This window comes from Patagioenas fasciata, chromosome 1, assembly GCF_037038585.1.
Source record: "Patagioenas fasciata isolate bPatFas1 chromosome 1, bPatFas1.hap1, whole genome shotgun sequence".
Classification (NCBI taxonomy): Eukaryota; Metazoa; Chordata; class Aves; order Columbiformes; family Columbidae; genus Patagioenas; species Patagioenas fasciata.
The window spans coordinates 80462919-80486141 of record NC_092520.1 but is presented as its reverse complement, the minus strand read 5'-3'; the positions used below and the strand labels follow the sequence as shown (position 1 = coordinate 80486141).

Here is a 23223-nt window from a genome sequence, read left to right as displayed (position 1 = left end):
CACAGCAGAAATACAAAGAAATAGCACTTTGTCAGTCAAAATCGCTTGCCTGATGTTAGACAGTTAAAACTAGTAAGCACTGGCCATTAATTTCAGCCAGTTAAATGCTGTTGCAAATGAAAGATGAAGCATTGCATGAAGCCATGCTAAAATGGATAGAAGGATGGTTACTTACCAACGGGGCGAGCTGTTGACATTACAATGGTGTAGTGAGAACATAAAAAAGAAATTAAAAAAAGAAAAGAATATTTGTCAGAATGCATGACGTGTAATGTTACCTTCCCATATGGATACTATCATGATTGCTAACCCCTCAAATGACAGCCTAAGTAAAATGTTTGGTGTTGTTACTGTTTAGTCACGTGCCACTATCATCACATTTACTTGAGCATAGCATCTGAACAAGCTGACTGGAACCATTCCCTGAGAAACATTTTGATTATCTTTGCATGCCATCATCAAGTATCATTGTTAATGCCTGATAAAAGAAAAATTGCATTGCATTAGCACAAACTTTTAGATCCCAATAAACACATCAATTTAAGCCGCAGACTGCCAAATGTCATGCCAGTACATGCAAGGCGTTTGCGTTCTGAGTCAAATGCCAATTGAATTTTAAGCATGGTCAGTCAGTACAGCAGTAAGGGCTACAGAAAGCCCAGGATGGTTTTTCTCATTCAATGACGGGTATGAAAGCTTACAGCACACTGCTTTTTCCTCATTGACAGTGTTGATGAAAATATAACAAATATGCTGAAATGGCCTCAGGGTTTTCAACCCAGTGCCTCCCCAATTACTGCTTAGATAACTTCTACTTCCTAAAAAAATGTTGCTGAATGATTGACAGGTTAATACTGTTTCAGGTTGATATCAAGACTGAAAGCTGCTGCCGCAACAAGTGATTTCTGGATTGTAGCAACAGCCTTTCATTATACTTGTGCTGGGGAAGAGGGCTGTCAGTCCCTCTGTTAATAAAATATAGACATTCCTGCTCAGAAGAGCTGAAAAGTTGGACATAAAATTGACTCCAGGTTACATCTGGGCAGGCAAAACTTCCCTTATTTTAGCAGCAGAAGTAGTTACACATGTCTGAGCGACAGCAAATTTTTTCTCTTTTTTTTCTTTTCAAGAAGTTAAGCTGCTCTATATATGTGCCAGCTAGGGTCAAATGCGAGATATGCAGATCCAGAGGTCACACAGCATGCAAAGACCTTTTTAGTTCTCAGCCTTTCTGTGGTTTTATCCTTACTTTGGCACAGCCACTTCATTTAACTACTTCAAGCCTGCTGCCCTTTCTTGCCCATCATCTTTTCGAAGACTTTCTGTCTTCTAGTATCATGGACATACTCCTCTTCTGCAGAGAGATAAGGCATGAGAGTGATGTGCCCTTTTCCAAGAGAGGGTATGAAGGCTGAGCCACAGAATTCAAATTCTGTTATTATTTGTGACAACATAACGCAAACTCTCTGACTGCATCCTCATCTCCTGCTTTAAGAAAATAGAGCAATGAATGAGGGAGCTGAGGGTAATACTGCTGTTGCCTGGTTTGCAGCTGTAACTACACAACACCTGCAAAGATTAAGACACCCTCGAAATAAATTTTGAAGTGCTATGTATTTCTGGTCCTCTACATAATGAGCAGCTATGGCAAAAGCAGTTTCAGACAAAACTGGCAAAAGTTTAAGAATTCAGAATTAGGCATCCTTTAATTAAAAGGACCGTTGTTCATGGTCCCTTTAAAGTCAACGGGTGTTTGCCCACTCCTTTGTTTTCAGAAAATTCAGAGTAATAACCTTCTCAATTGAATTGCTTGGCTTTTCTCATTTTCTGTCATATCCTGAACATTTAATATGCTTATAATATTGTGTGTTCCTTTGTGTTGGATAAATACTATGAATTTGACTATAAATGACAAACCCAGGGGGGAAAAATACCCAAGATAATGAAAACCTGCTTTTACTGTAGGAAAATTGATTAAATTATATATTTCCAAGGGTTTTTTTCACCTTAATTTCATCAGGTTCAAGCTTCAGTGATTTCAAAGGATTTTTTGCTTGGTTCTAGCTATTGTTTATATCACAAGTTGAGGTAGTAAATATAAAAGGCTTGCTCCAGTAATGTATACAGTGGACACAGTTCTAGGAGTCTTTAAAGGCTATCAAATTGGTTGCCAGATTTATTGGATACCATGATTCTGTCTGTGACAAAGGAACAGAGAGAGAGTATTTCTGGGACTTCACTGTAGCGACTATTTTTCTCATATCACAAAATGGAAGCACAATCTCTTACACAAGCGTGTAGCAGGTAAACCTAGTTCTCCAGTTTAAAACAGGAAGAGCTGCATTATCATTTATTGTCTAAAGTGAACACTGAGGTAATATTTCAGCAGATCTATTATCACAATATTCTCTTCTTTGTTATATACTAATATCTCCCCCCCCTACAAAGCCACTCAGTGCCTTTTTCTCTCTTTGAATTCAGCAAATTAAACTGAACTGTGTCCATGCATTAAATGGATGGAAATGGAAGCTGGCCTCTTGGGTCAGTTGACCCTAGTTCTAATAAAGCAATCCATTGAGACTTTGAACATTTGATTTAATGTGTATGAAAAGAGGAGAACAGATAAAGCTAAAAATGTTTTTATTAACCTTTCATAGCTCTACTGAAAACCGTCAGCATGCACCACTAAACTGTGAAATAGTGTCTGCATGATATCCATTGTGTCAAATTGCTGCTTATTTTTTGGAATGAAATAATAACTATTATATTCTATTTACTCGTATGGAAATATTAGCCTAAAAACTTTTTCTCTCCCCATAATCTTTAGCATGTATATCTCTACTGCCACAAAAGACATTTTATCAACTCATTATTCTGCCAGTCTTAAAACCTCCTTACCACATCAAATAGCAGCACATAAACACTGAGTGGATACTAGAGACCAAGAATATTTTAGGAGAGAACGTGTTAGTCTTTACCTTGTAATACTTACAAAATTTAATTAGGATTTTCTTTTTCCTTTGGCTGGGGTTTATCTTTCAGATAAAGAGTAATGGTAGAGAGTTTAATTATGGCAGAGCTAATCACATAATAATACTATCTGCATTACGTTTGGCATTAATAAACATAGTTACTTGCTACTTATTAGGGAAAAGAACATGAATAAAAGCCTAAACTGATGACTCACATACTAAAGTCTATGCCCACGGTTATGTAGTCCTTGCTTATGCATATATATGCATCTGTTCTTCAATAAAAAACATTGGAACAGCTCTTTAACTGCAGGGAGATCCTCTCCTATCGAAGTAAATTAAAATTTTGCCTGAGATATCAACAGGACCAGGATTTTACCTCTGCTGTAAATCAGTGCAGCACCCACAATTGCAAAGAAAATGTGAAACCCAAATAATGCCCAGTAAGGATGTGGCCCATTTCATCAGAAAGCGATTTAACCATCTAGGACACAGGCCCTCCCTCCATGGGAACACTCACCTCGCACTGTGAGGGTAGCAGAGGCTTCCACTTTTCCAACTCGGTTCTCAGCAATGCATGTGTATGTTCCTTCATCCGTGCTTGCAGCCTTCTTAATGCGCAAAGTGTAGTCATCTTTGATGTCATACCTGCATTACAGAAAAAGAATGAAAACTCTTTCTGGAGACAACAGAAATGAACAAAAACTCTCACCTGGAGTATGCCAGTCTGACTCTATCTTGGAGCCAACTTTGGAAGATAAATTATTCTCTAGCATTAGATAATTCCACCAAGCATTAATCTTCACGACATTTTCATTGCACTCTGCATTAGTTAGAAACTTTACATAAAATTAGTATTGCTATGTTCAGACAGTATTAGGGTTTTATTAATAATATCATTCACTTTGTCCTTGATCTAGAGCGATAAGATAAAATTAAGCTATCAGACATCAGTTATCAATACATGACAGCTCAGGTTTATCATGCCTTTAACTACGTGAGCTACAACATTTTACCTTTTGCTGATTTGGAAATTCCCTTACCATATAGTTTTTCTCTTCACTAGCAATCCCTTAGGGACATTGTGAGCATGCTCGTAGGATCTGACACTACATGGTTACAAACAAATAATATATTCAAGCTCTGTAGGGTGACTTTCAGTGAAGAGGCACATTAAAGGAGATTTATCAATTTCAGAGAAACAGTATAAAATGATTCATTAAGGGTGGACAATAACATTTTCTCTTTCTTAAAAGAAATTAGAAACAATTCAATTCTGCTTTGTCCATGTATTTGTTTCTACTGTTGTAATAATTCTAAAACTATGAGGTTGTATAAAACTTGAAATAATACCAAGTATTTCAGCATGCAGTGAGCATTCATTCTCAAGACATTCAGAGTGCTTACACCTAGAAAAATATTTTCAGTTAAATTAATATCATCCTGCAGAAGTCATGCTTAACAAACTATTTTAGGCTCTGATCCAAAGCTCATTAAAGTCAACAGGAGACTTTCTCTTCAGTTCCCAACTCTGGAAAACCCCGGTATTCAGCATGGATTTCACTCTGGAAATGGTCTCCTGTAAAATTATTTTCAACAATGTTTCTTCTAGAAATAATAAGCCCATGATGCCTTAATTAAGTCCCCTTGAATCTAGAGTTAGCTCCAGATTCTCCTATATGAAATAGTGAAATAGGAACATGAAACTAAGGAAAGTTCAAGACTATGGGAAATGTCAATACTCTTTCCCACTGTATACACTCTCATGACGTAACTTCAGAACAACTGATTTACCTTCTTTTTGTCGTACAGTAAAGACCTTGTTGTCTCATTCAGCAAACATATTGAAATCGTGTGGAAGAATATGATGAATAAGAATGCAATGCAATTAGATACAGCAATGTTGCGAGGCTATATGAGCATTTTTAAATGCCTTGGGAATCTGAAACATTAACTTCTGCGTACATAATATGCATTGCTATTGGTTCCTCTGGTACAGATTTGTAGAGAGAGCATTGTGTGCTAAGAGACTTTAAAACATCTTAACTCAAAGGATCTTATATGTTGAAAGATTTAAAGTTCTGTTATGTCTCATTAAAGCTCATAACATCAATTAGAGCATTACTAGCAATTCCAAGAATAAAGAGAACTCAAGACACCTTTTCACACCCACCACAATACCATACAGCTTCAATTCTCCATTCAGGAAGTCAATTCCATTTATTAGTGATAAATAAAAAAGACTAAATTCTGTCAGAGATAAACTTAAACACATATAATGCCTCTTTTGTTAGGAGTTACACTTAATTTTATGTATATGCAGTACTTCAAGGTTTAATTAACAAATAAGAGATATGCCAAGGGGAAGAATAAGTAGATGTCATGGCAAACTTCAGAAACTTTTAGGGACAATTTTTTTTTGCTAGTGTAGTACCATTTGAGGGATGAAGTTATGATGCTAGAGAACTTAATATGCAGTTTCTGGAGCAGTACAGATCTATTGCAACTACATTCAACAGTCACATGCAGTTGAGGCACATTTCTTCTTGACTGCTTGCAAATTATGTCATTTTGCACGCTGTGCTGCACTAGTCAATGTCAAATAGAAATCACTGTTTTCAAAAGAGAGAAAAGGCAAATTGTCTCCCTTAAAAATCTCAAGAATATGACAACAGTATCTCACAATGATGGAGCAGTTATTTGCCTTTGGCAACCACAGAGTTGCGCACAAGTGAAAATGCTAATTTTCTTGACATGAGGCCAGCCCTTGGGGGTCTAAAAATATAAAGTATCCAGCTCCTGTAGATGAGAAAACTAAGATCAGTTTTAATATCAGTACAAGTTGGATATAGGAATCACAGTTATAAAGCTGGGCAAGAATTAGCCATTTATTTCATTGTTCTTTTTTTCAGACTGTATCTGACCAAGTGGCTGCTTGAAGCGGGATGCAGGCAGCCTGGGACAGGGCCCTCCAGTCTGCTGTGGGCTGCAGCTGACTTGCTCTTCTTCATCTCACCACTGTGCTGGTGCCGCCATGCCAGCCAGCTGCCTTGGAGCCTTCGGCAGTCTTTCTGCTTGCACCTGCCAATCATGCTAATTGTGCAAAGGCTGCTGGGGGAACGAGCCAGCTGCATGGCATGCCAGGACGCAGAGTGAGGGTACAGCCATCACTTCCCACTCGGGCGGTGAAAATGGAGAGTGGTGTAAACGTGTCACTATCATGGCCCAGTTATCAATTACTTCAAGGAGAGGCCTAGCTCTCTCAGGCTGCTTCTCCAACAAGGCCATACTGGGTTTTTGGACCACCCTGACAGAACATGCCATCTAGCAATTACATTCATACATAGATGGACCCATGGGACATCATAACCATCTGCTGTCCTGAAGTATTCATACGCTGCCCCTCAGTCATCTGTTCCACCTAAATTGTCCCCAGAAGTCACCACGGCTCAGTGAAGAACTCTGACAGATGAAGCAGGAAGGAAGGAGAAAGGAAGAAAACTGGCATCTAGCCTGATCCACAGCAGCACAAGAGGCTTGTGTGAGAAAGGGACCATAAAGTAATAAGGAGTGAAGCCTGAACATGTTTTCAGTTTCTCAAGCATCTACCTGTGCAGTCTCAAACAGTGCCTTGTCTCCTCTCTATCCCAGAGCCTCAAATTCCCATAGCAAGATGCTTCCAGCTGAGTTTCTGGAGAAGTTCACTCTTATCTGGATTAGTGCTATTGAACATTTGAGAACCAGGATCAGGGCCTCTCTGACTGCTAATACCAATCACACAGAGAGGTTACCAGACTCCTGGATTGATAACGGAATGGTGGAAGACCAGAGCGTGCTGGTTAAGTTGGCCCTTAACACTGACAGTGCACTAAGGACTAAGGCGGCAATGCCTTCAAAATATGTGCTGTGTCAAGAAACACCTTCTGACATATTGCCCAAATATTGCTGACTCCTAGAAAATTAATGCCAACATTCAGCTAAAAACATAGGGCATCAGACATCAGTTTCACATGTTTACGGCCATCTAATTGATTTTAAGTCTTTCTCTTTGTTAAACATTTGGAGGTGCTTAACCTTTCAGTTCAGCTTAGACTTCAGCCATCCGGCTGAGCTAGGAGAGGTCTTCTAAACAGCTAGTCAGCCTGTCCCTAGATATAAACCAGCCACTTTTGGGCACCACGTTACATAAATTCTGTTCTACAAGCAATAGTTGGAGCTGGTCTGTGTTTAATTAACTGAGAAGGAAGGGGGGGCAGGAGATTGGAAAGGAAGAAAGAAACACAGAAACAACAAGCAGATGAGAAAACACTGCTGGTGAGGAAATTCTAATAGAAATTGGGTGATTTTGAGTGAAATCTGGCAGTCTCTGGCACATATGAATGCATTCATTGTTGCTAGTTTTGATTAATGACAGTTGTACAATACTGTGCTGACAGTCACTGCCATACAGACACTTTTTTTTTTTTTATATGAAACACTGCTGAAAATGCAACCCAATCAGATTTGGCCCCTAAACAACATGTGCTATCATCACTGTACCGTGAATTGAGATTGATTGGTAACCAGCTGTGACAAAGTGGGAAAAAGAGCCTTGTCCTTTTCAAGAAAATAAAAGAAGAAAAATAAAAAACTGAATTGTGTCAAAACCATTACCATCTGCTCAACCAAATAACAAATAAAACAAAACACATTAACTGTTTTTAATATCATGAACTAATGTACTGAGGTTGGATTCATGCATTGGCTTAAGCATTTAAGAATAATCTTCAATTAAACTGTTTTTGTCACAGTTATAATTTTTTCCCCACATTCAAATGTGTTTCTGTCCATACTCAGCCACCAATCTTCCATGGCTATCAAATTAAAAAAAAAAAAAAAAGGAGAAAGAGAATTCTCTGAGCTTGGAGAGATTTAGTAATATGTTTTTTTCCATTTGATATAATTTTTACTGAGTGCTTCACAGAACCCATAGATTTCCAGATTTTTTTAAAAGTGCATGTAGCTATGCATAAAAAAATAGTTGCATCTCTTTGTCTTCCACAAAGGTAGCAGAACTGTGTTTGCAGCTGGAGTTGTTACATTTCTAGAGATCCAAGTGAGCCTAACTGGTAATACAAGGAGGCACTTTCTTCAGCTGTATATTTTCACGTTGAGAGAATACATTACTGAATTCAGCAAATCCAACTCAAAAAGGCATATTTCTTGCTAAACGGAGTTCGTAAGGGAAAAAGTCACATCTTAACTGCTGTGAACTGAGCCTCAAAAAAATTACATCAATTTATACCAGGTACATATTTTCTTCTAAACCATTACTGTAAATACAATTAAAAAAAAAAATCTTTGTATATGGGCTTTGTAGGTTGGTTGTTTTTTTTTTGTTTTTTTTTTTTTTTGTAGAGGTGGCACAAAAATTTCTTTGCTCCATTTTCTTTTGCCTGTTTGTCAGGCTATTTTGCAAACCATGCACAAAGCTTCAAGATTACTCACAACATCAATGATGAGGGAGCCCAAATAGAGAGATGCTACTGGCCAAAAACCAGAATAAACAGGAGGTAGTTAAGGAGGCTTAAGCTTCTGTCTCCACTTCTCTTTTGTGGTGCTGGCACTTCAGCTCCCAGCATAGTGCCACAGCTTGTCACTGGCTCCTGGACTCTCTGTGTGCCAGATGGAGGGAGCCAGAGAGATGCTGCCATGAGACTGGAATCATGAGCTTGTTACCTGATTCAGCCTTGTGTGATCCAGAACCAGAAGGGAGAGCCTCCCTCCATTCCCATTGGTGATGCAGCCACTCATACTGCCAGCTTCCTTACAAGAAATGTTTCTTCTATTTTTTTTTTTTTTTACTTACATTCCATGCACTGATAAATGGAAGAAGAAACAAAAACCTATGTGAGTGACAGCTTTCGGAGGGAAAGATAAAGGAGCCTCTTCCCTAGCAAAACCTGAATAGCAACAGAGCAAGCATGACTGTATATATTTGTGTGTACCGGTCTCAAATTACTCTTGTTGCACCCCTGAAAACAAGGTTGGTTGTTGCCAGGTGGCTCTAAGACACTGCTAAAAGCTATTGATAAATTGAGCTACCAGAGAGCTATCCCCCAGGTGCTGACAGGATGGCTGCTGCTCACATCTACGTGTCCAGATCCTCATTCATTCTTTGGCTACGCCATTCATGCCAGAAAAAGGTATAAGGCAATGTGACATTACCTTAAATTTCTTCACGCGAGGCATATATGCAAGCAGTCATATAAAATGGTTCACTGGCCTTATACCAATAAACCAAAAAATAACTAAATAATACAGGTTACTCTTCGCTATTTTTATTTTCTTAAAATCTACTGACAGCAGCTTCTGCTTTAGTACAAAATCTTTTATGGGTTGTTCTTAGCAGATTATTTGTAATTTCTTACAGTGGACACTCTCAATCACAATCATATAAAACACAAACCCACACTGCACTGTGCCTTAAATCAAGGCATTCAATAAAATGCCCTAAATCTGACAAAAGGTATACCTAACAGTTACAGTCATTGGGCCAACATTGTGATACCATACCTATGTCCAAGGAAAACTTTTTTTCCAACTTCTCTCGAAGCATTACACTACACGGTACCACTCTTAAATGAAATCATATGAGAATGGACAAAACTTGTGCCTCGCAAAATCAGTAGCTATGCTCTCAGAAGAGAACCAAGGAAGAAAAATGAAACTGCTTTTTCATTCCCATTGAAATAATTTAGAAACACACTGAAGTTCAGAAGAAAACACACGTTTGGAAATCAGTAACTCAGTAAACTCTATCTAAACTGATGTAGGCTCCATCTTCTAGCTCTACATCTCTGTTTACACAGAGAAGTACTCCTTGGGAATTACCACATGATAATTACCCAAAATGGGCTTCTGATTTGATTTAAGTTCCAGACAGAGCTCCACATTTCAAAAACCGTAGCGTCGGTGGAAGCATGAGCTAAGAGACCATGTAATGACTTGGCATGGAGACCTGTCCTCCTGTCACCAGAAGTAGTCCTTTCCTTCACAAATGAGACACATTTTTCAGGCACTTGGGGAGATTTGTATTATTAACAGCTATGTCATAAATTCATCCATCAGAAAAGCACCCGTGATTCTCAGGGTTATCTATTCAGCACATGCTACTGAAATTAATTTGAAGAAATAGTGAAATACTGATTTTGTCTATTTCTGTTTTCAAAAATCGAAATGGTACTGCAAGGATTGAAAAACAGTAAGAAGATCTGAGCCCAGACTGGAATCTTACACTCAATAAAAAAGGCTTGATGCATTTTTTTAACATAAGCACACAGATTATGAGTCGTTTGAAATAAACAGAATTTGTGTTGGGCTGTCTATTATTATTTGCCTTAAGCATGATGAATGATTATGAAGAATCTGTCAGAGAAGTAACTGAAATATTTTCTAATCTGTATTTCAAATCAGTAACCAACTTTGAAATGGTAATTAAAGATGAAGTCATGTTGTTTTAATGAAAACGCCTTCAACATTACAGTTGAGTCAGAAGTCATATTATTAAAAAGTACATTTTGCTAATGTTAAGTAATTCTCAGCATAGGACTTAACAACAGGAACTGGAAAGTAGTTCTTAGGGTTCAAACTTTAACCTTGCAGTGTTTTCACTGACATTTTTTATTTCTTTTTAACTGAGATAACAACTTTTGTATCCCATGCAGGGATGGAATGTGTTAAACCAGAAGAAATCCCTGCAGGCCAGCCATTCCAGTAGTATCAGAGATGCTGCGATCAGAGCTCTTGAATCTTACTCTCACTAGAACACAAGTACCAGCTTCTCTCTCCCTGCTCTCATGAGAATGCAGAAAAACTGCATGGTTAACTATATTCACTTTTTCTATAATTTTAATACTCAATAAACTGATAACAGCCTAAACTGTTTGGTATCCTTATACTTTCCAGAAAACAGCCTACCTCAATAATCTGAAACTTATAAGTACAATTTATAAACTATGTGATTACTAAGCTCTTACTTAGTATATTCTGCTTTCCTGATCCTAAAGATTCAGGCACTAGATTGAGTAATTTGAGTTAAATTCTACATTAAGTTTTCTTGGGTCTCCTTCCTGCAAGACCATTTATTTACTGCAACCTTCTGCGAACAGAAAATTCAGAGAAATCCATGTCTGAGGATGCTACTACCGGCATTAAATTTTGTTTCAGAACTCCGCTAGTGACTTCATTAATTCTGTGAAATGAAACAATATTAGGTTGTTAAATAGAGAGAATAATAAATAAATCATTCTCTTGTGACAATCCGATTTCAAGTGTACTGCCAGTGATCCCTTCATAGATCACCAATGGTTCACATAGCACGAAGAGGACTGCTAGCTGACACAATTCCTTTATGGTTGCTGTCCGTAGAGTTGTAAAGCTATTTTCCCAACCTTGACCCTTATGTAAGTGACTGGAGACTGTTTTCATGCATCCACAAACAGACTGTCTGAAACAATAGCTCTTCTTCAGCTTTGTGGTGAGAACTGACACTTAACATGAAGCCAATTTAAATGTCAGTGTTATTAACCATTTCTCTGCTGATCAGTCTTAGCAGAGCCATGCTTGTAACGGTTTTGCTCACAGCATTTGATATTTCATACAAATCGAATGGCAGATAACTACTGAGAGAGGTCTATAGACCTCTGGGGTAACTGTAGGATGATGTGTTTACAGGACATTATTCAATGCCATGCCTTGAGGATTTTAAATGTCAAAACCCACTCTAATTTACACTTTCACTTGGCCATAGAAAACTGTAAAGAACATTCTTCCACTTACAGAAAAGGAAGGGATCACTGACAAGCAAAATATTAATCAGAAAAGAGCTATTCTCAACCAAAAGAACAGCGGGAGAGGCTACTCCACCAGCAGTGAGGTACATCATCTTGACGCTATACACACAAAAATAAACCAACCGTTGCCTCCCTTTTACCCCTCATCACCTCTCTATCCCTAAGTGATATCTATGGCTTTCCAGGAGAAGTTTCCTCAAATGATTCAACCTAACAGCTCAAAAGATGCTTACGCTGCACTCTGCTGAAATCTGCCGGTGTCCGTTTAGGCACATGGACTCTGCCAGCTGCACGGCAGCCTGCCCTGTGCCAGCCCAGTACTGCGCTACACCTCAGATAACAACATCCTCTGCAAACCACCTCTACTCCCTCCAGAGGTAGCTAAGAATACAAATAGCCTATTAAACCTCTTTCTTTCACTGTCTCCTTTTGACCAGCTAGTAAGATAATCCAGTCCTCTCCCCTATGCTCCTTCTAAAGGGTCTTAATCTCTCCTTGATGCTTTAGTTTAAGAAACAAAAGACTGGCATGCAAATCACACTGGATCTAAGCAGAGGTGATGAATAGTACACGTGATACAGCTAATATTAAAAACATATTTTTTGCCTGACCCTTTATTTAAAACTGTTAATTGTTATTAATTGCAACAGAAATTTGCTGATGTAACCAAAGACTATATCCATTACACTACTAAAACACACTCTTTACTCTAATTAATTTTCAATACACATTAGACTGCATTTTGTTACAATCTGCACAGAGATTAACTCGACCACAGCACACAGCGTTGTAGTGTTATTAACTCATATTTCATTGAAAGGTCATTCTCCCCTTGGTTGTATCTACAGGAGGCTGTAGCCAAATACCTCAGTACCCCATCCACAGAATATAAATAGAATTATGCAACACCGTGTTTATTCTTAAAAATTACTGTCTCTCTGACTTACAGGGCCTTATCTTGTGATCACGAAGAAACACAAATGCAGAACATCTCTGGCTATCAGACCCTTTCTGAATCTCCTCTTAAAAAAGATCTAATTTTTCAGAGTGTATAGGGATAAGGTTTGCTGTCAGTTGCATTTAAATCCTTTTCAAATATTTGCATCTGGAAGACAGTAAGATGTTTTTAACATTTCATCATTTACCCTTAGTTTTGAGCTCACAAGAAGCCATGGAAGAAAGCACAGAAATGATAGTACTTACTGAAAATGCACACCTATCAGATGTGTGACTTTGTTTCTGCCCAGGCTGTGCATATGCAATTACTTTTCAGGCACAAAGGCGACAGTTCTAAAAACATGGCAAGACTAACATCTTCCAAGACTTTTGGTTTTGGAGCCAACGCATATTAAGATACATTAATAACTTAAGTCTATACATTAAGAATGTATTTTCCCAAATAATTTTTAATGAATATTGCTAATCTTAGCAAATAAAAATGCTTGCTGTGGTGTTTATGGTTTTCATCGCTGTGTGTCACTGCTCTGTTTCAGCTAATAACCTACAATCTCTTAACACCTAGCAATATACTTTGTGTAAACTACACACCGTTTTTGTTCTGAAGCATCACTCTTGGCTTTTCTGCCTACACTCCCATTATGTGGGTGGCATGTGAAACAAACACCTCTCCCTGCTGGGGCAGTTGCCACTTTTCATCCCTAGTACAATATTCATCTAATCAGACAGTGCCTGTAAATGCAACTTACAGGAGCAGGTTGTAATTTCATCAAAGATGTATTTACTGAGCTAAACCAGCTGTTCTGGGCTGGGATGCAAAAAAAGGCCCATGTGATTGCTACTCACTCATTTTTAAGGCAACTGAAAAATACATTTGCTGAGCTAACCTCACTCTCCCAAAGAGCTGGCACTGCTAGCTTCTTCTGTGTAAAAGGTTTAAGCAGTTATTACAGTGTGTCATAAATTTGAACTTGCAATTGAAAATCTCTTCACTTTCTCAAAAAAAAAAAAATTCCGTATTACTTGCTATGTAATTACAGACTATGCAGCTGTTCTCTTCGGCTTCGCTAGAAAATTTGAAGACAAGAAACACTGTACAAACCTTATTCAAATTTTATTAAATTGCTAGTCATAGATATGCCACTCTCATACTGGAAGCTCTCATATAATATCGCTTTCTTCTTGTTACCAGGACTAAAAAGCAGATGAATCAAAAGTTGATCCGGGGCATATTGAGTTCCTTACCACACAGGAGACCATCAGCTCCTTGGCAAAAACTATAATCTCTATTTCTGCCAAGCAGACATCAAAGGGAAGGCTACCTGAACATGTGGCTGGAAGAAAGATTTCAATGTATAAAGACAATTTTTATTTCATTTCCAATAGGTCCTGGTCATTCTGCATGGCCACAACTGTCTGAGTTGCTTTAGCACATTTTTTTGGTGTCATTTCCTTGTGTCATAATGAAAAAAGACTCTATTCACGAAATAGTGAACCTAATATTTCAGCCAAAGGCATAAGACTGGTGACCCCACAATATCCTGTTCACCTCCAGTCGTTTGACATGAGTCATACTTGATTAACTATTCCCTAGCCTTTGTGTGCTGTGGAAGGTATGGTGTGATGTTGAACTTTTAGAGCGATTAAAATAAAATATACACCATATGCCTCTACCCAGGTTCCACAATGCATTTAAGTCTTGGGTCACTGATTCAAAATGGACAGGTTCTGGAAAAAAGTTTTACACACCCCAGACTTCACACTGTACTTTGTTCCTTCCTGTTGGTGCAGTACAGACAATTTTAATAGCAAATTATTTATTTACTGGGATTTGTTTAGGCTTTAAACATAGTTTTGAAGTCTGAAAAAGTTTACTAATTAATTATCACAATGTAAAAAGCCTATGAAAACAGTATACATAAATCACAACACTGTTTCCACCTTGTCCTTCTCATAGTTTTCCTAATTCCTGCCCAAGCATACAGAAGATTTCCAGGACATGTACCAAGGCATTCGATATCTCAAGTCAGGTCTACAGGATTTTGGAAAAAGTAATGTCTTTTTACTGTTATGAGACCTATTTTTCATAGGCATTTTGAAAACTTCCACTACAAAAGCCACTTGAAGGTTTTAAATTAAAAATATAGGCTATCATAGTTCAAAATAGTCAAAATTTGCAATGAAGCCTTGCATCCTCAGAATAAACTAATGTCCATCTGTTCTCAGTTTTAAATCATGGTTATTCATACATTTCTGGGTAATTATATAAACAATTCAGCAAAATGGCCAAATTAATTTTTTTTTAAATAGTCATCTTTTCAAACATACTAATTTCTTTCGAAGTTTTTTCTTTCATTCAATCCAATTGCAAATGGAGATGCTTACAGTTCACCAGGGACCTTTATAATTAAAGCTGTAACAGCCTAAAATTATTTTCCAATTATTACTCAAGACACAAATTGGTGGAGCAATACTGTTTATATTTGTCACTAGAAATTACTGTGATTACTTTTCTCTTTTCTTTCATAAGTGTCACTGAAAAAAGCTAAAAGGAAGTGAGATGGAAGACCAGAGAAGGATTTCTGAAAGACTATGGATCAAATATCACTGATTCTAGCATTCACCAGGAGCAAATTACAGAAACAAAATGCATATAAAAATAGAGTTTATGCCACTTAGCTATCAATAAACTAGACATTTTTGAAAACTGAAGTAACAATGGACAAATTTTTAAAATTGCAATAATTGTTGAAACAGGTACCTGCTATCATTGGTTTGTAATATCTAGGGATGAAGCCAAAAGCAAATTATTGCAAAAACAAAACCAGACAGATGTGCAAAGAAGGTCATTAGCTGTAGAAACAGGAAATTGATATTGAAAGCTATAAGACAAATACCTGCACAGATCTGCTCAGAAGGATTTACGTATGTAGGAAGAATAAAAAGGAAATTCCTTGATGGTTTCATATTTCACTGTAGATGCTAAAATGCTTAGAATATGGCAGCTCAGAAGTTAAAAGCTAATTTTGGGTTTACCTCAAAAAAAAAAAAAATCTCCCTTTTCATCAAGGAGGAAAATCTTAGAAATTCTCTTCTTAATTTATTAAATTTCTATACTACAATTTTCTCATCCTTCCATTCATTCAGACTATACGTGGGCAAATTTCCTTCCCTGCCTTAAAAAAAAGAAATCCAGGAAAAAACAATCGCTTTTCTTTTAGATGTTCCAATTCTATCTTCCTTGATCAAGCGTCATGCAGCATCATTTGAAAACTTCCTCTTTTTGGACAGTGAAGACTCTGTCAATGTATCTTGCTATACATACAGTCCTGATCATCAGAGAGATTTGCTTTCAAAGTGTAGGTGTTGGACTCTACTAGATGACCACAATCCCTGTGGCTCAGGTGGTGGTAACAAACTGCACAGGCAGTGACAGTGGTAGTCCTCTATTACCCAGAGTGGTCTCCAGCACGAGATTCTGCAACCTTGCCCCTTCCTAACTCATCTTTGTGATGTTCTGAGAAACACATATAAACTAAAACATATCCCCACTTTCTATTTTAAGATGCCAAAAGACAATGAATAAAATGTTAAACAGCAGTGTAAAACCACTGTGAAACATTGTGAGTAGTTTCTGAGCCTGAAGTTGATTATGATCAGAATGTATCTGAGGAAGCTTTTCTTTTAGTTATGAGGCAGTGAAAACCCTTCCTATCCTTCCTGTTTCATTTCATCTTCCTTAGAAATACATCATGAATGAACAGAAAAAAATGACCTCATAGCATATAGTGCTATATTTTTCACAATAAGATGTAAAAGAAAAAGAAGGAACACAGTAATTAAAAAAAACCCTAATAAAAGTGCAACCTCATCAAAGGTATGGTTGGTTCGCGATCTGTTAGCTTTGCTCATCAGACCTAGAAGTAGACATGATTTAAACCAACAAAAGCAGCACAATAGTAAGAATAAACCGCAGAAGTGCAATGTATTTACTGTTGATTACTCTATAATGCACAGCTAAACAGCAAAGAGCCATCCAAAATTTGCTCTTTAAAATAATATTCGATGTATTACATGCATACATATCTATCAACATAATTAGCAAAAAAGCTTAATTTGTTTTAAATCACAAGGAAATTAATCTGAAAATATATGTATTTCCAATGTAATATATATACATATATATGCATATATTTATGTAATCTCCACTGAGGAATTATTGCATGCTCACATAAGACATCTTACAGAGTTGAGGATGTGGAAACTAGAATAGGTATTCTCCAATGAGTTTTGGGATTTTGTTAAGGATTTAGAAATTGAGAAACAGAAGATATTAACCCAAGACTCAAACATGACTAAGTGCTGTGTGACTGAGGAATTTTGCTGTTGATTTTCACGAAAGTGTATATGACACTAAGCGCCATATTTACCAAGTGGATGAAGACTGCCAGGAACTGTTAGCTGCAAGGACCCAAGCTGATTTAATGTCCTTTTATAAGACAGACTCTCCTCCTCTGATCACTCTGGAATCTTCTCCATGTTTGTTCCTGATTCTGTGAATCTTTCTCGAACAAAGGGGGCTTGTTCCAAATTCCAACTTTGTTTTCCATTTCTGCTAGTTTGTTCTTTTATTTCCCCAAGGGTAATGTTTCTCCCTGAGACTTAACAGATATTAGCAAAGGAGCCAGCAGAGCCCATCACAGCACTCTGCTTCTAGTCCATCCTTCTAAGCGCAATGGAGCAACTCTACAACTCTCCAGTCAAGTTTTCTCTCTTTTGGTATCAGCACATTATTATGAAGGCTACTATCACTAGCCCATTCCTAAAAAATCTTTACTTTTCTCCAGCAAATTAAGTGAATACCCATGTGCTTACAATATCCACACATCACTTTTCTTCCTTACACAGGAATCCATTACCTTGGACAACCAATGCAGAATGGGTTTCCCTACTCAGCTGGCACTGAAACAGGTTTTGTAGTGCTAACGACAGGCAATCTGGGAAACAAATCTTGCTCATAATGTCAAATAACAAAGGATAAGTACCAGGGAGTGATTTCAGCACTACTCAACAAGTGCAATTTGAAAGCGTGGGGAACATGAATGTTGCTCTCACCTTCCTCTCGGTAAGTCTGCATCATCTTTCTTCCACCGGACTGTTGGCGTGGGATCCCCCTGCACCTGGCACCGGAAATCCACGGCCTCCTCCTCCAGCACCACTTGGTTAATCGGTCGCCTGAGAAACGTGGGCCGCTCTTGAAAGAGAGATTAAAATTCCTCAGTGAGTCAGAGGGTTGAAATGAACACTTTTGACTTTTCAGCATCTTTTTGTTTACCGATTCACAGAATGAAGAAAGAGGCTGAGCTCCACAAAATGAGACAAGTGGAACTGATGATGTGCTGGCACCGACTGCCCAACTCCCACACCAGCTGAGAGGTCTCCCAGACCTTGTCCTTCCATGTGAACATTTCGGCTCTGCACTGCTGCATATACCAAGCACCATCTAAAATCTCCTGCCTACTCCAGCAATACATGAGCTGCTGGTGGAGACAGCCTGCCTTCGGCAATAATCAATATCTTGACGCTTCGGAGGAAAATGCAAACTCAGTGTTATGCATCTTAGCCAACTGTGGACTATTGTACAGAGGTCAGAGCTTTCCTGATCCTCATCACTAACTTCACCGTGGAAAACTAAATTAAGGCCTGAATAATAAGTTCTGTTTACCCTTGTTATGTTAGCCTGCACGGCTACAAATATTATTAATCATCATAATGTTGCACAGGCCTGCTTAAAATCCAGATGCAGAGCCACAATCTGATCTCAGTTACACTGGTACAAACTCCAAGTACCGGTAATTTCATTTGAAAGGATGTCACTGGGGGTAGTTTCCAAGTTGCCTTTGGACTGCATACATTTTGTTCTGTCCTCTTCTAGCCATACCATACTTTTATTGTCATAAATTATTTATGCTGGAGTCAAACCATTATAAGATCAAGTTTATACGAAGCAGTATTTCCACTCAAGACAGGGATTTATTATAAAGACATTTAAAACTGATTACACTCTACATTTCACATTTCATTCTCAGAAAGGTGAAAGGTATGGTGTCACTTAAGAAATTACTTGAAATTTACACAGATGTGAGCAATACCAGATTCTGACTCAGACAGTTTGTCTTCGTAACTACAGAGCTGAGTTTATGGCTTGACTATTGCTGTTTATTATATCCAAATAATTATTCGAACATTATGAAGTTCGCAAAATCAAGCATGCAGCACCTCAGTACCAGAAATAACAGAACTAAGGCTCTTTGTCCTTAAATCATTCCCTTTCTGTTTATGCCTTAAGAGACTGGTTGCAATTCTACGATCACATACTATTTTTTTTCCCCAAACATCTCCAGATTGTTCGTATTCATTTAATGACCAGGTGTTTAATATTTTGCTTTACTTGCACTGTTTAGCCTGCTGTCATACTACTCAAACTTCACTTCAAAAAATGAATTATTAATTTCCTCATGACCTCCATTACACATATCTTAATGGTCTATAAACAATTCACTTATTTTCATAGCTTCTCTCTGAGGTGTGATGGATATCCAAGAACATAAGGTAGAAAATGTCTGCTGGATTTTGATGCTCTACCTGAGACATAAAACTGCCGAATTATTTTTTTGAGAATTTAGCATTAATTTTGTCTGTTCAAAGCTCAGCTTCCATTGAATTCAGTTGCAGCTGATAAAATGTTCACAAATCAGAATATTAAGTCCTATAATAAGGAACATGAAACCACCTGTTAATAATTATGTAAATGAGTGACAGCATCACATAGGAATTCCATGATAGTAGCAAGGAGACCTATTGGCAGGGAAAACAATATTTTGTCAGCAGAAGAATAGACACGCTCAAGAATCTATAGCACTTTTCCAGATGCTACAGATAAAAACATGTCTAATAGGCAGAGGCTCTTCTCCCCATTTCTCTAGGGCCACTGCTTTTGTCCTGTTCCTAGTCCTGCCCAAGACCACAGGTTCTGGCAACATTTGTGCAAGTAAATTTTAGTCTCTCACCCCTCCTTGAAATATCAGTCTTTAGTCCCTTTTTCGAGTCTGTGTACCAGCCTTATAAAACCTTCACTACAGCTCCTTGTCCTAAGTGTGCTTCACCAGATTTTTCCTTCCCAATGCACATCTTCTTCTGACCCTTACCAGTCTCTAGCTGGGTTTGCTCCTCCCCTCATTGATGTGTCTTTGCCAGCCTGTGACAGTGCCTCAAGTCTCTCTCCATCCCAGCCACTGGCTCCGCCAGCTCTTTCCAGCTGCTGACTGGTTCTTTAGATGATTTGTCTCCTCCTAGCCCAGAATATCACTGTTCAGAGCTGCAAGTGAGCAAGTTCACAGGTCCAGTCTCCCTTCCAGCTATTCATGCCTCTCACTTCTTGGTACCTCACAGCAAACTGACTCTTCTCCACTCTGTGTTTAAACCAAACTTGAACTGGAGCTTCTTTGCTCTGTGCCACCCAGATACAGCCCATCCACAATATTAACACAAGAAATTTCATTGAAGTGACCAAGCATCACCCCAGGAGAGTGACAGCAGAAGGAGTGCAGGGCAGTTGAAGGAAAATGCTGTTCAGACCTGCATTCTACCTGACGTCTCTGGCATATGAACTGATGATTTTCTTATTTTTTTTTTTAGAGAGGGGCATAATTGGCAAAATTTTGTGAAAATTATTTGGACAAGCAAAAAATTACATGTTTGTCATAACGTAGCTATTTCCCATCAAAGTTATCCAATATGAGGGACCTGTCATTCTCAGGATAAAAAGTTTCTTCCATTCATGTCCTTCAAGTCTTTCCGCATTTCCCTCCAATTATCCTTTTAACCTCCAAACTGCAGGAACATTCTTAGAGAAGAATGAATCATTTTAGCAATTAAAAAAAACAACAACATATATATATACACATATATAAATTTTCCAATCAGGCATGGAAAATTTTGGATAAAGCCTTTTAATTTCACAAACCTATTAAAACTTCATAAAGAAACAAAAGCATTAGTTATTAACCTAAACTCTAAGCAATGTATTTGGCCTGTCTGTAATTATGTGGATCCAGAAGGGAATATCTTAATGAAACTTTCTGTAAGTTTGCGACAGTATCATATCCACAACTTCCCTCCTAAGAAAAGCTCAGACCAACCCTCCTACACAACACAATCTACATTTTGACATCTGTTTTTCAAGAGGTGATCCCAAACCAAGAATTTCAATCCAGATCAGCATCCTCATAGATGATTTAGAGACCCTGATTCATGCACACTGAATTTAAATAATTGTGCACATGCCTGTATGTTGGCTTGGTATGCATACAAAAATTATTTTAGACGATGTTTATAAAAGCTGCCTGTAAACGGCTAAGAAGATAATTTATAAGATAGCTATTTGTGGCTATAAATGCTTCTATACAGGAGATGAGAAAATAAATTCCTATCACATTTTCTGAAGAACCCAATTGACGAGATAGTAAATGGCCCAAAGGTCATTAGGCAAATCACTTGATTCCACATCAAGGTAATTTAGGAGTTTTGCTTCAGATCAGCTTCTCAAACTGTATATTTTCCAAAACTGGTAAGAATTTGATAGCAAATAGCTATGTAAGCACAGATCCCAGTTAGCAAGGAGATGCAAATGCCAATAACTACTATTTCAATTTTTTTCCATCTTCTCTTCATTTTGCACAGTGTGAATCAGGAAATAACAAGTTATCTCTCATGTTGTTTCCTCTATTTGTATCACTCACACAACCCCTTGAATATGTCCAATAGCTAATTATACAGCTATAAAGTGATCAGAGTGAATGCCATTGCCAATGCAATTAACATTCTTTATGTGAGATTAACTGGATTTGAGTCACCTGCATAACTTGCTTACAATGTTAATCTCTCAGGAGACAAAGAGCTGTTTGCCAGAGCATGCTAAATAAAGGAGGTTTATTCAGGCAGCCAGGTCAAATTTAGTTTCAAAGCTAAACCTGAGAAATAATATTTTTATTTTTTTATTTTGAAATAGTTTTCCCATAAATAAAGCCTTGTGAAATAATTAAACATTACTACTCTGTCAACAGCATTCAGAACACAATACATTTGAGAAAAAACAAGAAAGTGTAATAAATTTAAATCAAAGACATATATAAAAAAATAATATAGCTATTTTATATGTTTTCACTGAGTAAATACTATTCCCCTCCCAGACTTTCTCTGATGAATATTAAAAATCTTTAAAAATAACTATAAAATATGTTATGGTTATATGTCATGTCAACAAGTTGTGCTATTACTAGAGTGATCTTTCTAACTTCAGAATAAACTTTGCTTAAAGTTATAAAAGGGGATTGTTAATGCAACCTGGACACACACCTACAACCTGTTGCAGTGCTTGAGATACACATGGCAAGAAAATCTACAGAACTGATCCTAACCAGAAACACAAGAAAACCCTTTCCTTGCTTTGCATGCTGATAGAAACTAACTCCAGAACTCAATTTTTCCTCTATTTAACAGTTGGTCTGAGTATCACAGTCTATTAGAGAGACTCCAATGACCCTCAGATGTATTATTGCCCTTTCTCTGTTCCTCAAAAAGTTGGACAGCCATATATGGGGCCTTAATCTAATTAAAATGATCCTAACTAACTTAATATATTTTCTCTGCTCAGGCAACTGCTACAGTGAAGGATTTGATGGTCCCCATAATGCAGAGACTCAATCTGATTTAGAACTGCTTTCTCTGTCTTTGCTGGAGAGAAGGCATCATTTTTTAAAAATGTTTTTCTGCGCTAGGGAGAAGCATTAAAACATGAATTAAAAGGCTGACTTTGAGGAGACATTTAATAGCAAATAGTTAAAAAATAAAACCTTTTTCACTTCAGCTTTCTGATGTAAAGGAAAAATTAAACAAAACAAAACCATTAGATGGTTGGAACTAAGTTTCACTTCAGAATGCTGTCAATAGTGTAGTTATTTCATTAACTCCAATGTGATCTGGATAGAGCAAAGCTCTCTGCCAAAAATGAAGATCTAGAAGAAGACAGGATATTAGCATCATAGTAAATTTACCTACATTGCTCAAATAATTGAAAATACAATTGCAAAAGCAGATGGTTTTGTATTTAAATGCATTTTTCTACTGCCTCTTTTTAGCTACTTTTTCCATTTTTCATTTGAGAAATAAGCACTTGTGTAGACATTGCAAATTTTCTTGCACAGAGCACAGTTAAGAGGCAGATGCAAATAAAGTAGAATGATTTTTATTAATTGTTAGTATTTTTCTCCTTGAACATACATCTGCAACCGTGCTAATTTCAGTTTTTACTGAGTATTAGGCACAGACTTTGAAAACCACATCAGACCCTTTTTCACAGCAGTATTATCCTATCACAACTTGTCAGTATCCGTGGATAA

At 37.5% G+C, this 23223-nt stretch overlaps 1 protein-coding gene across 17 annotated transcripts in view; it reads right to left on the bottom strand.

The window, feature by feature from the left end:
• ROBO2 (roundabout guidance receptor 2) overlaps positions 1 to 23223 on the bottom strand; it is a 1099771-nt gene that overhangs the window by 124453 nt on the left and 952095 nt on the right. For 12 of the 17 annotated variants that reach the window (XM_071809783.1, XM_071809771.1, XM_071809777.1 and 9 more), the window contains 3 exons: positions 17879 to 18017; positions 3493 to 3620; positions 176 to 187 (listed from right to left, as the gene is read on the bottom strand). In XM_071809783.1, coding sequence (XP_071665884.1) covers positions 176 to 187; positions 3493 to 3620; positions 17879 to 18017 — 279 coding nt within the window. The remainder of the gene's footprint in view (positions 1 to 175; positions 188 to 3492; positions 3621 to 17878; positions 18018 to 23223) is intronic. The other 5 variants (XM_071809781.1, XM_071809793.1, XM_071809813.1 and 2 more) reach the window with 1 other exon arrangement.